Source organism: Eurypyga helias, unplaced genomic scaffold (genome assembly GCF_000690775.1).
Source record: "Eurypyga helias isolate BGI_N326 unplaced genomic scaffold, ASM69077v1 scaffold18806, whole genome shotgun sequence".
NCBI classification, from domain to species: domain Eukaryota; kingdom Metazoa; phylum Chordata; class Aves; order Eurypygiformes; family Eurypygidae; genus Eurypyga; species Eurypyga helias.
In genome coordinates, this window is record NW_010256204.1 from 1 (window position 1) to 16,060 (window position 16,060).

Genomic DNA, 16,060 nt, shown 5'->3' on the forward strand with positions numbered 1-16,060 from the left:
AAAAAAAAAAAAAAGCTGAAGACTGAGAGAGCCTTCAGCCCATTCTGGCTGGGATGGAAAAACACAAGGATGATGCTTGTAAGGATTTCCTATGGGAAGAGAAAATGGCCCCCTCCCTGTGCTCCTTTCTGACAAACCTTTTCAGAGGCTCCTCACCAACAATCTTAATTCTACAACATGATCTAACCTGATGCAGGAGACGGCCCCTTCTGTTGGCCAGGTTAGCTCATTCCCTGCGAACCCAAGTTCTTGTCAACTTGCTTACAGCTACTCTAATGAACACAGCCAGCGGAAAACGGTCCCTACCTTCATGCAGCAGTAGTTACCCAAGTGAGGAGCAGGAGAGCTGAGCAACTGGCTCTAACAGCAGAGCACCCTCCCAGCTCATATCCATGACACAACTCTGCCAGAAACACTATTTTACCTCAGAGGAGGAGTTAGGAGTTTCTGACTGTGCTGCTTGACTTTATTTTGATGGCTACTCTTTAGCAAATTGACCCCACACCTCTCTGTCTCTTAAAGATGCAGGTTTATTTACAGTTTTGCCTGGGCACCCTGCTCCTCGCCTGAGCTGCCTTCTATGACTAGCTTTAACGCTATTATTTTTGTCATTTACAAGCATCTACAGCCAGCAGAAGTCTTATGCTGACAGGCAAAGATGATATGCTGATTTTAAGAACTCTAAGTCGGCTGAAATGTGAAATGGTATCTCACTTGCCTGTAAAGTCTTTCTTTATTCCAAGTTATTAAAATGCTAGACATACAGGGGTATTTTCTCAATGTAAGCAACTTGTCATAAACTACTCCTGCACAAGCACATTCATGCAGATAATACGTTCAGTAGTGGTATTTGAAAATAGTATCTCACTAGATATATCTACTTGCTTTGTATTTGTCTTGGCTATCTACTAAATATCACACTGACGTTCGGATGAGCAGCTAAGAGTTAAAAAGGGATCACTGCACCCAGCACCATGCAGGCACTAGTTGGTGTCTTTAAGACTGCGACTGCATAGGCTTTCCCCAGCAACCTTCCGCTCTGCTCTCTTCGTACCTAGGCAAATCCAGGCAAGGAAATGCGGTAGCATGTACATCAACAAGGATAAAACCTGGTTCTTTTTACAAGAAATGATGAACCAGAAGGAAAGAAGCGCGTTTGAAGCTCATATTCCAGGGTTCAAGACTTGCAGTTAAAATAAAGAAGAGTATGTTTGAAAACAAACTCTCCAAAGTAGCTGCTTTTGGGCCAGACAGCTCTTGAAGTCTCTGCAACATTAAACTAGATTTGCAGGACAGTTACTATCAAACCAGAAGCTGATTAAATTTACAGTGTTTGTCTAGGCCAGTGTTGTCATGTCTTCCAAGGGACACGCACGTCACCACACTGGATGATCAGGCAGAGAACTGCATTGCCAGAAAACTTTATCATGTGCCGACGGCAATTAGCTGAGGCCCTGAAACGCAAGGGATTTCTACCCCTTATGTGTTAGCTAACTAGACTCTTCTCGCAATCTATGCAAATATTATATTATTTTTTTAAGATTCCAAGGATAATTGGGCTAGAGGCTTCCCCAGGCTATTTGCACACTGCAGGGTATTTAATATCTGTGTGCTGCTTTTTCTTTTCTTATGAAAGAAAAGATAAGGAAAGAATAGATAAGGAGGTTTCAGTTCACTGCTCTGCACATTTTGCTTCTTTAGCTGTATTTTATGGCATTGCCACCCTAAGCTAAATATTCTCAGTATTTCCAGCCTCTGCTTACCCAAAACTTAGCACCTTTTGGAAGTTCCAAACTGGGCTCCTTTTGTGCTGCCAACTATTTCACAGAGACACTCAACAGAATTCAAGAGGTGCTGAGTCCCTCAGCAGAACCCGTGCTCTTTTGGCCTGGTCCTGTCAGACAAATCTTGATGTTATACACTTCCTGAAATGAACTTTCAGTACCTATTCTTCACACTAAATTACCACATCCTTGTCTGTTCACTTCTAAGGCACAAATTCCTTCCCAACCAAGGAATTCATTACAATGGAAGGGACAATTTCTATGAAGCTCACTGGAGGCGAGCAGAGAATTGGATTAGCTGTGGGTGTACCTGTTAATACAAGAACCTGCATTCACAACAACTCTGAATGTTTTTCAAGTTTGCCAAAATAAAATATCTAAAGGTCTCGAAAACAGCTTTGTAACACTGCAGTCGGGGAGTACATCCTCAGTGAGTGAGGGGAAGGGTTTGCGCGCTCTTGCAAGTATATGGGAGAAGATGAAAGCAGTACGCTAGGCAGTAGTAGTCCTGGTTGTAAATTCTGTACTTTCTGTTGCCTCTGCAGACAACCAAAAACATTGTTGTTTTAAATTGCTTTTGAATGCTTTCTTCATGTCTTTATATTTAATACCCTTTTAGTAGAAAGGGTAACATACCTTCCAGGAAGAAGTTTTATGTTGGGCTGACAAATGGCCTCGTAAAGCCATACCTTTACAAATTTAAAGGATGTGTGTCTCGACAGCGGCCATTCCACGAAGAACGCTGAGCCAGCTCCAAGACCTAGAATCACATGAGGATAAACTTTTTTTCCAGACTAAGCCCTTAACAAGAGAATGTATGTAAGCAACATAATCTACAGAGGAAAAGCTTGCCATGTGGGGTTTTTTTAATCATAACCGAGATCCATTTACTGAGCACTGCATGACTCCTTCCTTACTCCAGAGAAGTAGCCATTTAGATCTTTGTCCGCTTCAAACTATGTGCTGAAGTAGCTTCTTCCAGCTGGTGTGCTTATTCCATAACTTTTCTGTTAAAAGGGGTTGCGAGGCTTTGTGAGTGGCCATCAGGAGTAAAGTGTTCATGGAGCAATTCTTGCTTTCTTGCTAGCTCCTCTGTTGTGGCATCAGGGGCCCAGTTCTAGAAAACAAAGGTATTTGTAGTTAATTTGGACATGACTTTGGCAACTGAAGCATTCGGAAGATACTGTTAGCCAAACAGAGCCATGTTCTAGCATTCTTTTTCCATCCCAAGACATAGAAGAAAGCTGGCGTGGCCTCCCAGCTGAAGATACCACAACAGTTTGTGTATGTATAAGCAGAGCATTCTCTTGTTGTCTCTTCCAATCTATAACACGCTGTGGGCTCAGATTAGGGATAATGTGAGAAAGAAGATCCAAAGCTAATAGCTTAGAATGACTGACTCTGGCCCAAAATCCTCAGAGCAGAAAATAGTAATTAGTTGCAGAGTCACTGGCAATGTAGCCTTATTCCCCTGAGACTGTTGCAGAAACTACCACAAATTGGAGTTAGGGAAATAGTAAAAAAGCTCCAAACAAAACCTCTCAGTCAGCAATGATATTCTTCTCCTTTTAAAGGAGAATAAATAAATAAATTACTCTCTGATCTTCTTTTTCTTTCTCATTTATTTGTGAATGAGTATTAACAAATCTCTGGTACACGAATTATATTTCCAGTATTCTAACTCTACGAATAGTGTCCTGTGATTCATTTGGGTCAGTAATGGTCACTGGCATAAGCAGTCATGTGATAAGTGAGAAGGCAAGTTAGAAGTTGCTGCCAGTCCCATGCACAAAGACTCCTATCCTTTAAGAATATAAAAGTCCCTACCATGAATGTAGTTGCATTTGTATTTTACTGTGGGTCCAGTGTAATCCTGTTTTAAAACCTGACAGGAACTTGATTTCCACGATAATTTGTTTTATATAAATATATGTCTGTACATAATACATATACCCATATATGTATGAACCCTTCAGTTTACTGTTGTTCTGAGGCAGTCTCTCTAGCCTGTGTCACATCATCTCTAAGCTAGCTGAATTGTAAAGTCATTTCATCGGATTGTTCCAGTTTTTGATCTACAGCAAGGCCTACTTTTAAATTAGCATGACGCTGTGCTCATGTTTTGCTACTGAACGTACTTTCCTGGGCTTGAACGCGATGTCATCTCCCTTAGTAGTGCCGCTGGTTATCAGAGAGTTCAGATTAATAACGCTGTCCTTAAAGGACTGCGTTGGCTTTCCAAGAATGGATGTTTCCACAGCTGGCAGAGATACCTGCGAAGGCTGAAAGAGAGGGAGTTATCAGTTATACACATCCTGCATCTTCTGACACTTCTTTTGCTGTCTATTTACTCTGCATGTATTTTTCTTAATCTCTTCAGAATCTGTTTTTCTTAAAGCTGATAATATTATTATAACCAAAACTGGTGAAGGACACCGCACCCTTTAAAAGGGAGATGACTCTCCTCGGCCACCAAATCATGAACTGCTCTTTAAGACTCACAAGTCAATCACCTAGGCCCACTGGTGATCCCATCCTGTGCTGGGTGATGAGTAAATAAGCACCTAAGGTTGTTGTCCTCCTGCCTATGAAAGTCCTGTATTGTCTGACAAATTCAAATACTTTTAAAAAAGGGGGAAACCAACATTTGGCTACAGGGACATATTTACTGCACCGTTCAGGGCAGGACTGCTGAAGGATACTTCCAGCAATGCAGGAACAGTTGCGTTTTCTCTCCAAACAGCATCCGGGTCTGACTAACAAGTTCCGCAGGTAAATTGGGAAGATCTGATCCATAGCAAGACAGCCCAGATGTGGTGATGGAGGCTGATGTCAGCTTGGGAAGTAGGGTAATGGTAAGGTACTCAAGGTTCCCGGGGGGTGCAGGAAAGGCTTCCACAAGTACCATGGCCAAACATCAGTGTGGGATTTGAAAAACAGGAGTTGGATCAAGAGTACAAGAGGAAAGATGTGAGACAAGCTGGGAAATGAGAAGTCAGCAAGCCTGATGTCACCCCAGTGAGTTTGATTAGTAGAGTAAAAATATTTTTCTACTAATTTGAAGGGCCTTGGTCTTATCCTGTGAAGAAACAGGTGTTCCCTTTAAGCAGTTACGGTTACCAGTTGTTCAGTGTCTACCACAACAGAGCTGGATGATCATAAACTTCAGAAGGAGAGGGGAAGAGGAAATGGGTTTTTTGTATCCTGTCGGTGATATAGGATGTAATTCTTACATGGGACTGGGGAAGACATGACGTTCGTATAATTAACAAGCCAAAACTTCAACCAATGGACAAGTACTGTCAGGAGCAAGTACTGGCTTCTAAAAATACTCACTTTACAGAACTGCCTGGTTTACAGCTTCAGAGAGACATGGATGGCAAATAAATGAAAGAAAGATGCACTCTACTAACTATTGGCAAATTAATCCTTTGTTTCCATCTCTCATACCTCTTCTTTCACGGCTTGTACCACTGTAGGTATCGGTGTAGCAGGTGACTTTGGCTTCACAACGTTTTCTTCTGCTGCTTTTTTTTCCAGTACATTTGGAACATTTTCTAGTTTATTTTGGAGCAGATCAATTATTCGAGAATCTGCAAATACTTCAGCAATGTCAAGAGCGTTCTTTCCTGTATGTAAAAAAAAAAAAAAAACCAAACTGTATAAGCCATGAAAATGAACCTTTGCACTTGTTATCCAACTGGATAATGACACTACAGTCAGTTGAAGTTATTCAGACCTCTATTTTATTAGCCATTCATGTGTCAGTAGCGTGCCTGATGTTGGTGTGAGGACTGGCAGTCATCAGCACTGCTTGCAGGAATAAGGGCTTGCAGAAACAAAATATTGAAGGAATTCTTGGAGTGGTTGCTTTGCTCTTAACGTCCTCTTAACATTTGCAGCCTAATATAGTGGTCCTGCAGGCTCTAATTTGGATTTTGAGAGCTGAGAGCATTTAGCACTAGGAGATGGCTAGCAAAATAGGTTAGGAATGTAGACCTAGTTACTGTAGGTATCTATCTCTTCCTGTCTGCTCTGTGGCTGGCAAGGAGTCAAGGAAAATCCCTGTGGTTTAAGTAGGGCTGAATACCTTCAGTGCCTAAGAAAGGAAAACCTCTCCTGGACCTTCCAAGATGAGACACTGTGGCTGTAAAGTAGTCACAAGACAAAACTGCTGTGTGAACTGGAACTTCACATGGTAACAGAAATGGAGAATACGCATCCCTTCTACAAGCAGGGTTTCACCTATTAGGCATTTTGAGAAGGGAAGTCTCATTATGTAGCAATATTGCTTCCTATGTTAGAGGAAGGCCTTAAAATGTGATGTTAATTGTTTAAATTACACCCAAAATAAAGGAAATAATACGGAATGAGGGATCTGCCCTGAGGAGGTAACACTTCAGTATCAGTTCAGATTTGGTTTTCTGTTCAGTATTTTTTTTTTTCAGGAAGTAATAGGTACATGCTAAGCAGCATGGAATTTTTGAACCAATGCTGCCTGTGCATAAAAAAAAAGTGATTCAGATAGGTGGCAGAGTACACACTGGCCACAACCAAACTCCAATTTTCCATCAAATAATATTAATAACCAGCAAGATTTTTTTTAATTAAAGCCACTTATAACTGTACATATCCTTTTGGGAGCAACAGCCTCCTTAATCACGTAATTAACTACGTTGCTTTATTTTCTAGATGCATAAACCCCAGGAAAGCTGACTACATAGAGCAGTGACTCCATACTGTAGAAAACTAATTGAACCCAACTCTCACCTTCATCCCAATCCCGACAGCAATCATAAATTCAGAACATTTCTCAGAGTGTTCCAAGAACTTAGGATTTTTAATAAAATATATATATTAGCCTAAGGAAACAGGCCTTTTGGGGAGAGACTGATATTTACCATTGCTGTTTGTGATTTGGATGTCAGCACCTGCATCAATTAAGAAGTAGACTATATCCAGTCTGCAGATCTCGATGGCTCTCATTAGCGGGGTGGCATTCCCTATTGCAGGTGCATCCACTGCTGCTCCAGCCTTCACTATCAGTTCAGCAATGTCTAGGTGTCCGTTATAGCAAGCGTGATGGAGGGGAGTCCACATGAAATTGTCTGTTGCGTTTACATCAGCCCTACAAAAGAGAAGGAGGAGTTGTGACAGATGAAGCTAGCTACTAGCTCCGAGTACAGTCAGTGCTAAGTGCCCACTGCAAAGGCATATTCAACGTAAATAAATATTTTCATATTGCTACTGCTACTCTGAAACCATTTTAGTGTCAGGTATATAGCTTGTCTCAGAACAGTAATTTTAAGAGCATGCATGAGTGGTGAGCATATCCCCCTCTAAGCCAGCACAGCGACCTCTACATAGAGGTTTTCAGAGGTACAGAGAAAAATAGGCACTCAAACAGCTTAGTCCTGTGAAATGCTGCTAGTATTTGTGCCTCAGCTTCACTGAGAACAGCAAAAAGCAGATTAAGGAACTGAAAAAAACCAATGTTTCTGGGCCAAGAACAGGTGCTCTAAAACACATGACAAAACTGCCTACTGTCCAATGTACAAATGAGTTTGAGATAGTCTGTCTTAGAAAATCTGAGGATGTACAACGTTTTCAGCCACTGTGCCACTGGACTAGATTTGCTCCTGCTCCCAGGTTAAAATTGGCATGTTCTGGAGGATGCAAGGGCTGGGCTGGGGGAGATATTTGCAAAATGCTGCCTTTGGATGAAGCCGAGGGAAAAAGCATTATCAGCAACTGGCTGCCTTGGGAGCTTCTTCCCGTTCTTGGGGAACAAGAGCCACTAGAGCCACTTAATGGTGTTAAAAGGGAAGAAATATGGTTTTCCCATGTCTTTGAAGGAAGCACAGTCCATGATCTGTGGTCAGTGGAAGACCACAGACCCAGATCTGCAGTCTCCCACATGTGCCATGTGTGGGTTCAGGAAGGGTCCAAACCCCCATGAGGGGTTCCCCCAGTAAGCAGAGCGAATTACTTTGCATTATATTTAAGACAGCCTAGAGGTCCTGAACTGAATTGGGGTCACTGCCCCATTTACTCTAGGGATAAAGAGTTGATGTCTTCCCAAAAGACACAGAGGGAAGGAGAAGGAAGAAAAATTAGGAAGGAAGCTGCTTCCAGGGATAGCTTTTTGCTCTTCAGGTCAGATGGTTAATATTTACATCAAAAGAACAGATTCATCTGTTCTTCTTTTCTGGATTAAATTTTTAATCTCTTTCAGAATTCTGCCTTTGGTGAGATCTTATCACAGTGAATTCCCCCAACCTACCAGCTTTACCTTTGATACCTTTCACTTGCTCAGCCGTTACGGTCTATTTGTATGCAGTGTTAATTTCCTTTATATTTCTAATTAAAATAAGCAGCTCCAGTTATTCTACTTTCTCTCTTCACCCAACCTCAATGCCTGTACTGATACTGTGTCTGCCCCTACATCCTTTTTGCTAACTTCATTTTATCAAAGTCGAAGGGAACAGGGACAACCCAGCACCGACTTTAAAAATTCTTTAAAAATTTAAAAATTCTTCAGCATTTTCTGCTGATCAAGCACTAAATTTGCCTTTGGCCCAAAACTAACTTTGTCTTTCTGGAACACAATAGAAAGCAGATATCACAAGTTGATGTTTAAACCTCAGCATTTCCTACAGCTCTGGATAAACATTTTGTTTTCTCTTTATGATACTGAACTGAAAAGGTTATATTGCAAAACGTTTTTAAACTCCCATGCCAAACCACATATCTGAAAGTCCACGCTGTTAAAAGGAAGGCACAAAGCTAAACACTGCGCTGATAACTTTCCTCTCAGTTTTCTGATTTCTATCAATTTAAAAATCTCAAAATTGGTACCATCTTTTTAAACTAAGTTACGACATTTCTAGGTCTGTTAAATATGAGGCGATGTGACACCAGTGCTGTCTAGTGAGGCTTGACAAAAGCAGTGGAGGTTAATTTGCTAGATTAATTTCCTAACTCTTGCATCCTTATCTTTGGAAGAATTAAACATACACGTTTACACAACTTCCCATATGCTCCAGGAACGTCAGTGTAATTACCAGGGTGTGTAAGGATTCATGTGCTGTTAAGTCTTTGCAGGAACTGCAGCAATGACTACAGCCACTTATCCTGAGAAATGAATGTTAAAATGAATCCTAGCTATGGGTAGAGAACAAAGCTAATGTAAATATCTTTAAAAAATGTTCACTTAAGCATTTATGTGAATGACTGTAGGACTACTGCAGTCTGACAATAAAAAAAGAAGAGATTATGCTATTACACAAGTATGACTGAATCTTTCTTAAATTGCTTTCATTTTTAAGCTGTCATTGAGATTTTTCACAAGTGGGCCTGTAGGCTACAAAACTGCTGAAGCACTTCTAAAGTGAGGAACAGAGTCAAGAGCAGCACGAGCTGCTGGTGTAAATCCTGCTGCCTCAGCCTGCTGAGCAAAGTGATTATAAGGCTTATCCACTTAAAACATTTGCATGCAAAGACCCTGGCATGTAGTACAGGGAAGTCCAGGATTGCCTTGATTATTTCAGGCAAGTCTCTTGAGCCAGATTTCCCCAAAAATCATTTATCTGATTCTGAGAGTTCAGTTTTGAGGATGCACTGTTTGAGAGATGGGTATGAACCCATCTGCAGTTCCAGCAGACTGGGTTTGTACACACATCTGACCAAAACATCAACAGCCCAGATGCCAAAAATTTCAGACCTGGGGGACTTACCTCTTAGGTGTTTCTATTTCCCCATTACTAAAATGTGAAAAATAATTAACTAACCCTCCATAACTCGGGATCTTATGGAACTAACTTTAATATTAAAAGTTATAGAAATAAAAAACATTGTAGTTTGTTGCATCCAAATGTTTACTGGAAATTTATGCTTTTGAAAGCCTTTCCAAAATAGCAATTAAAAAAATCACTGAAATTATCTTACCCCTTTTCCAGAAGATACTGCACCACATCTATGTTCCCACTTGCACAGGCAGCCATCAAAGGTGTCTTGTAATATTTATCTTTTGTGTCTACTGGCACGCCCTCCTCAAACGCTTTCTGCAGAGACAGAATGTCTCCTGCTCTGACGAGGTAGTTCATACTCGTGTACGTTTTCCTTGGCTCATCTGTATACCAGGCACGGTCATCGTGGACGGGATGGGCAGATGGGTGGTCTCGGTTAGCGTGGTAACTATCAGCAATGTTCTGAACAGCCTCAATCATGTACATAGGGAAGCCATCCTCCCTACGTGGACACGCGCTCTTCGGAATAACACAAATCGGTACGGGGACGGCAATGCCTCTTTTGCCTCTTCTTTTCTTCCCTTTCTTCCCCCTCTTCCCTTTGGGTCCAAAGGAGGTTATAAGACAGCTTTTCTGCAGGTACGTAGAGCCTTTTAAAAATTCTTCTACATTGATTCCCTCAGGGGGAGATCCTTCATGCATTTCAGCAATGGTTTGTATTTGTTCAGCGTCCACAAAGGCACACTGCTTCTGAATAATGGATATAAAATCATCTTTAGCTACCGTCCCGTCTCCATGGTCGACAGCCTCAAACGCCTTGCGGAGAGCAGCCTGGTGCTCTAATGACCAGTCGTAGAGCCTCACTGCCCAGCGGGGGTTGTCCTCCTTAGCCCCAGACTTGGACTGTTTTATAAAGGTAACTTCAATTTTACGCAATTCTGCTGCTGCTGCTTTAAAACCGCCTTCTTTAGCAATGGCTCTTGGGGTCTTTGTTAACAAGTTTGTCCATGTAGGATCACAGCCTAAAAATAAGGATACAACCTTGCTGATAATGCAGTGGAATTAGTAATTACTGATTATGTAACATAAGAGACTTGTAATATACATGCAACAAATTGCCACAGGTCTACAATTATAAATAGTGATAGCAGAAGGAACCATGTCATCAGTCTCAGACTGGAAGGTTAGGGGAGACCTTACTGCAGCCTTCCAGTACCTGAAGGGGCTACAAGGAAGCTGGGGCGGGACTTTTTACAAGGGCCTGTAGTGACAGGACAAGGGGGAATGGGTTTAAATTGAAAGTGGGGAGGTTTAGATTGGATATCAGGAAGAAGTTCTTCCCAGAGAGGGTGGGGAGGCACTGGCACAGGTTGCCCAGAGAAGCTGTGGATGCCCCATCCCTGGATGTCTTCAAGGCCAGGCTGGATGAGGCTTGGAGCAACCTGGTCTAGTGGAAGGTCTCCCTGCCCATGGCAGGGGGGTTGGAACTAGATGGGCTTTAAAGGTCCCTTCCAACCCAAACCATTCTATGACTCTATGTCCGTATTCGTTTCCCAAAGGGAGATTCATTGGGCAACCCACACTCCACTTATCCATCCACACATGAATATTTATAGAAAGGCAGAAGTTCAGTGAAAATTTTAAATTTTTTCTTGAAGTGGTGAGCATTAAGAAACAAACTCAGATTAATCTACACCCTAACCTTGCAATCTGGTGACGGACCACTAGTTACACATTTGAATCAGAAGAACAGAATGTAGAATTTTGCATGGTGCTCTTGAATCAAAGCTTGAAGTGATATATTTATCTGATTAAGTCAGGAAATGATCATAGCTTTTTTGGCATATGTTTCAATGGCAAGTATGTTTCATGGGTGCCAAGTTTTCTCCATGACTTCATTGAGAATTTTTTTTAAATTATGAGCAACCAAAAATTCATTTTCTACTGGAAGATTCAATATGATACTTCTAAAACCAGCTAAAACCAGAGCCACCTAATACAGTTCAGTTCTAAATTATACAAACCCATGATGTTTCTGCTGCTTTTCTTAAGGAATGCTTTATCTCAGACACACTAGTAGAAATAAGTCGTAACAGCCTATGTTAGGCACTTCTTAATGAGAATTACATATGCCACATGATACCTCAGAGTCAAAGCTTTCATAAATGCCCAAGTGAAATCTTTCCTTTAGCACAGAAAAAGAATATACGTGATAGTTGCAAAGTAACTTATTTTTAGTATACCTCTTTGTCCTATAAACTTGCAGCAATTTGCAAATCCTCCCTCTGCAGCGTAATGAAGAGGTGTGTTACCATTCATAGCAATCAGGCCCAAGTCTCCATTATAAGCTGAAATAATCCTCAAAATCTAGAAAAACAAAGACAGTACCACCAAAAATCTTGTCTGTTTCCTAGGATGGGGTAACGTGAGAATGATTTGCAAATAAATGCAGTATCATATATTCCCAGTTTTATATCATGAACTTCTCTCCTGTGCCCAGCTGATCAATGTGCCCATAACAATCAAGTTTTCTATAGCGCTGTGCTTACTTAGCTGAGGAAATGGAAACCCTGTTCAGTTGCAGACATCAAGGACAATCTTCACTCCTGCCAGCCTACTGCAGGCCACTGTCTTAAGGTAACGCTGACGTTGCATGCACAGTCAAAACTGCATGACTTTATATTCTTTGAATATGATCTGGAGGATAAGGAAGAAAGTGCCTACCTGCAGCTGTCGGCACCTGCCCTTCTTAGAATGGCAATGTTTTACCCCAGTTCTACAGCTGTGACATGCTACGTGCTGAGAGAAACAAGCTCTCCAATGGAGCTGTTCACACCAGACAGCCACGCTAGCACACACACTCAGAGGTTCCTTGGCAATAAAAGGCTATGCAACGATGAGAGAGATTCTGTCACTGCTGGATTCCCTTTGATACTTAAAAAGAGCTGCTTTTGATTGCTGATTATTATGCTCTGATCAGCTGAGATACTGGACTCAAAAAAAGAAAAAAAATCCAACAAAAACACCCAATCCACCAAAAAACACCCCAGGTCTGGCTTTTTAGCAATGCTTGAACACCATAAATGACGATACCTCAAAAAAGCCTCCTTTGGCGGCAAAATGTGCAGCACTGTGTCTTTCCAGGTCGTATAGGTTAACATCGACTCCTCTCTCAAGTAAACCACGCACCAGCTCTAGGACACCTTCTCTTGCAGCTTCCATTACGGCTGTGCGACCCGTAGCCTGAGGGTAGCAAGAAAACAATTCAGAATTCAGTTCATATGCTAGTTCAGGTTGGATTACTGCAAGCTGGCATAAAACTGAAGGTCCTTTTTTTAGGTATTACCGAAAAAGGGAGACAAGCCTAATAGATACCTGTAATTAAACTTTAAGGATCCACTCATAATGCAGGGAAGTATGAGTAGCCAAAACCCAGCAACTCAAGTACATTAGCAGCTTGATTCCCTGGAAGAGTCTCAATGAAAATCAATTCTTTGGTTAAGGAATTCTTTATTCTGTGTGCGTGATCTCATGCATGTTTACAAAATTTCACACAAAATACCACCTCTGTCATGAAAGAGCACAAGGAGGTATTGGTTGGAGGAGTGCTACCGGAAGGGCGGAGCAACTGAGGAATTTTTGTCTGAGAGGAAAAGTTCACATTCTGAACGCTAGTGCTGTCTCTCTCTCTCCAGATAACAGTGTATGTTTGTGATTAATAGTACCTGTTTTCTTTGTAATGGCTGACTTGGGTAGATCTGGGGACCTTCTCAAGAACAGAACACGTCGTGGATCAGAGAGACCTACTATTAACATGATGGCCCACAGCAACACTTGGAATTATCTGACTTGCCACCCTACAGAGGGGCAGAGAGAACTGGGAGCCATGGATGTTGTTCCACTGAACCACACTTTCTTCCCCAATGTCTTTTTCTGGACCTAGCAAACCGTTCCTGTTATGTGACCAGGTACATGCCCATCATATTACCAAAAAAATGCAGGTTTCTGATATTGCTAGTACACTGAGTGTGTGAAGCAGGCATGTGCATGAGAGGATGGTATAAGGATGGCCAAACGTTGGATTTGCTATAGCTACAAGCTAGGAAGGATACTGCAAAACTAGAACCAGAGGAAAAGCCATGGGTAGCTTTAGGGAAAGCTTGAGCTCCTTGACTTATCAACAGCACAAAGCTACAGTCCTCCAGGTCTTTGTTAAATTAAGGATGTAAACAAATTAGTAAGAGAGATGTACAAAAGAGAGAAAAGAGTTTCTTATGTCTCGTCCCTGCCTTGGTTCACCATTAGATTTTTCATGCTGGATTCATGTTTTAGCATGCATTATTTCAACTCTGAAAACCTTAAGGCACAACCAGGCAAAGTACAAATCATCATTGCTCTGCTGAAGTACAGTGAACTGAAACTCCTAAGAGCTGGCCCAGTTACATTTCGTTCTTGTAAAATATCTGCACTCTAATCTACAAAGACTCTAAATGAGGATATGTGGTTCAAGCAGACGACTTAAATCCTTGCTCCTGCAAAAAAAAAAAAGGGTGATACGGAAAAAGGGAATAGGCATGGCCACAGAGTTAAGCACTTGGCACTGCTTTGTTATTTTAATGAGAGGTTTTAAGGTCATGTACTCAGTCGTCTGGTAATTATTCTATAGACCTGTATATATGGTTTTAGTTACAGAAATATTCATACTGGGTTTCTTGCATGGGGATTTGCTCCTCTTTCCAAGAAATTCAGACATATTTCTTTGATATCATGAGCTTGCTCACAGGCTTGTAGAAATACAGGCTTCCCCTCAGTAGTACAGTTGTTAACATCTGCACCATAATCCAAGGCAATTTGCGTGCAGTGGTAGTGCCGTCTTGTTGGTAAAATGCAGTAAAACAAAACACCTGCAAAGAAAACCAGCAGGGATTATGGAGCACTGCTAAATGATTAGGAAGGTTACTTAGTCTGCAAGCTTCATGGCTGAACGGGCAAACTCCTTCAATAGAGACCCATTAACTTCTCTCAGAGTATATACATGCAAAAAATACTTCTAGTTTAGGGTCTCTGAACTTAGGGAGTAAACCAGAATTCGGTATGAGACAGGTCACGGGAGGAACAAGATTCTCAATCACAAGTTATGTTTCAGCTGTGTACTGGAGAGACCCATGATTTAAAGGCCTAGACTGTACAGGGAGACTTATTTCAATTTTCATCAAAGCTCTTAGGCAAATAGCTTCTTTTGAGCTGTAAGGATTACCCTCAACCACTGTTCCTCTCTGCAGAGCCAACACAACGTATGTAGCAAGTGTGTAACGCAATAAGAGGTCACTTTATGGTGTTTCTGATCTGACAAGGTTCTCCTTTACTTACCTTTCCCTTCATTATCCACAACAGTCATGTCTGCTTTAGCTTTTGCTAACAAATCCAAAACCAGCTCATGGCCTAGCTCAGCTGCTTTCATTGCTGGACTACGTCCCATTTTGTCCTGGACATCTGGATGAGCTCCCTGTTCCAGCAAGAAGCTGCACATGTCGGTGTCGTTCTTAATGCAGGCCAGATGAAGGGCACTACATCCTTCTGTAGGCTCTGTGAAATTAATGAGATTTGGGAACCCATTCTGGACCAGCTTTTCTATTTGCTTTTTGTCTTTCTGGTGAACGCACTGAAGAAGTTTGTAGATCTGTAAGTTCAGAAGTCTGTTATCTACTGGTAACATCCTGGAATAAGAAAAAAATGGCTTCTTTCAAGGGAGTAATTTCTGCATGGGAGAGAAGAAAACATGTAACTCAGAGATGAGATTATAATTACATACCAGTAAGAGCAGGAATCAAACTATATTCAAGGCATAAAAATATCCACTTTAACTTGACGGAGCACTAAGCTTTGAATTAATTTATCTCATTTAGTATATACTGCATATACAGAGACTACAGAAACACACCTTGCAAAATTGTTCTTTCTAGTCTTCATACTGTTCTGCAGAGTCTCATTCAAGGTGAAAATTAAGTTAAGAAACTTTAAGGTAACTGCTTTCCATTCAAGGAACTGTTATAATCTACAAGGACTTGGAAGCCTAAGGGGAGGCTGATCACCTGTCCGTTTACTACTTCAAAGGGGCGGGGGGAATCACAAGTCACAGCATCCTCTGCGCTTGCTGAAACATAAAATTGATACTAGCATCACCTCACCAGTACCTGAGCACCCTTTCTTTTGGTAGCTGATGTGCTCTGTACATAAAAAAAGTAAATTGTATTATTGTGCAGCAAAACCCTTGGGGGAAAAGGATGCAGACAGTGGGGCACTGCCCTGGAAAAAGGTTACCCCAGGTGAAGAAAAACATGCTTCTTGAGAAGAGGGCAGTGCAGGAAACCAGCTTTGCCTTTCCCCTAGTCTTAATTCTGGGGTTCTTTTAGGCTTTTTAGAATCACAGAATGGTTTGGGTTGGAAGGGACCTTAAAGCCCATCCAGTTCCAACCCCCCTGCCATGGGCAGGGACACCTTCCACTAGACCAGGTTGCTCCAAGCCTC

General features: G+C 41.6%; 1 protein-coding gene across 1 annotated transcript; it reads right to left on the reverse strand.

Moving 5' to 3' along the window:
• Positions 1 to 2,775: 2,775 nt before the first annotated feature.
• Positions 2,776 to 15,248, reverse strand: ANKEF1 (ankyrin repeat and EF-hand domain containing 1). The gene is made up of 9 exons (XM_010153603.1): positions 14,903 to 15,248; positions 14,237 to 14,436; positions 12,626 to 12,775; positions 11,776 to 11,899; positions 9,732 to 10,554; positions 6,686 to 6,912; positions 5,235 to 5,413; positions 3,923 to 4,066; positions 2,776 to 2,901 (listed from the first exon to the last, which is right to left on the reverse strand). Exons 1-9 carry the CDS (start codon positions 15,246 to 15,248, stop codon positions 2,776 to 2,778), a joined length of 2,319 nt encoding a protein of 772 aa, XP_010151905.1.
• Between the last annotated feature and the right edge of the window lie 812 nt (positions 15,249 to 16,060).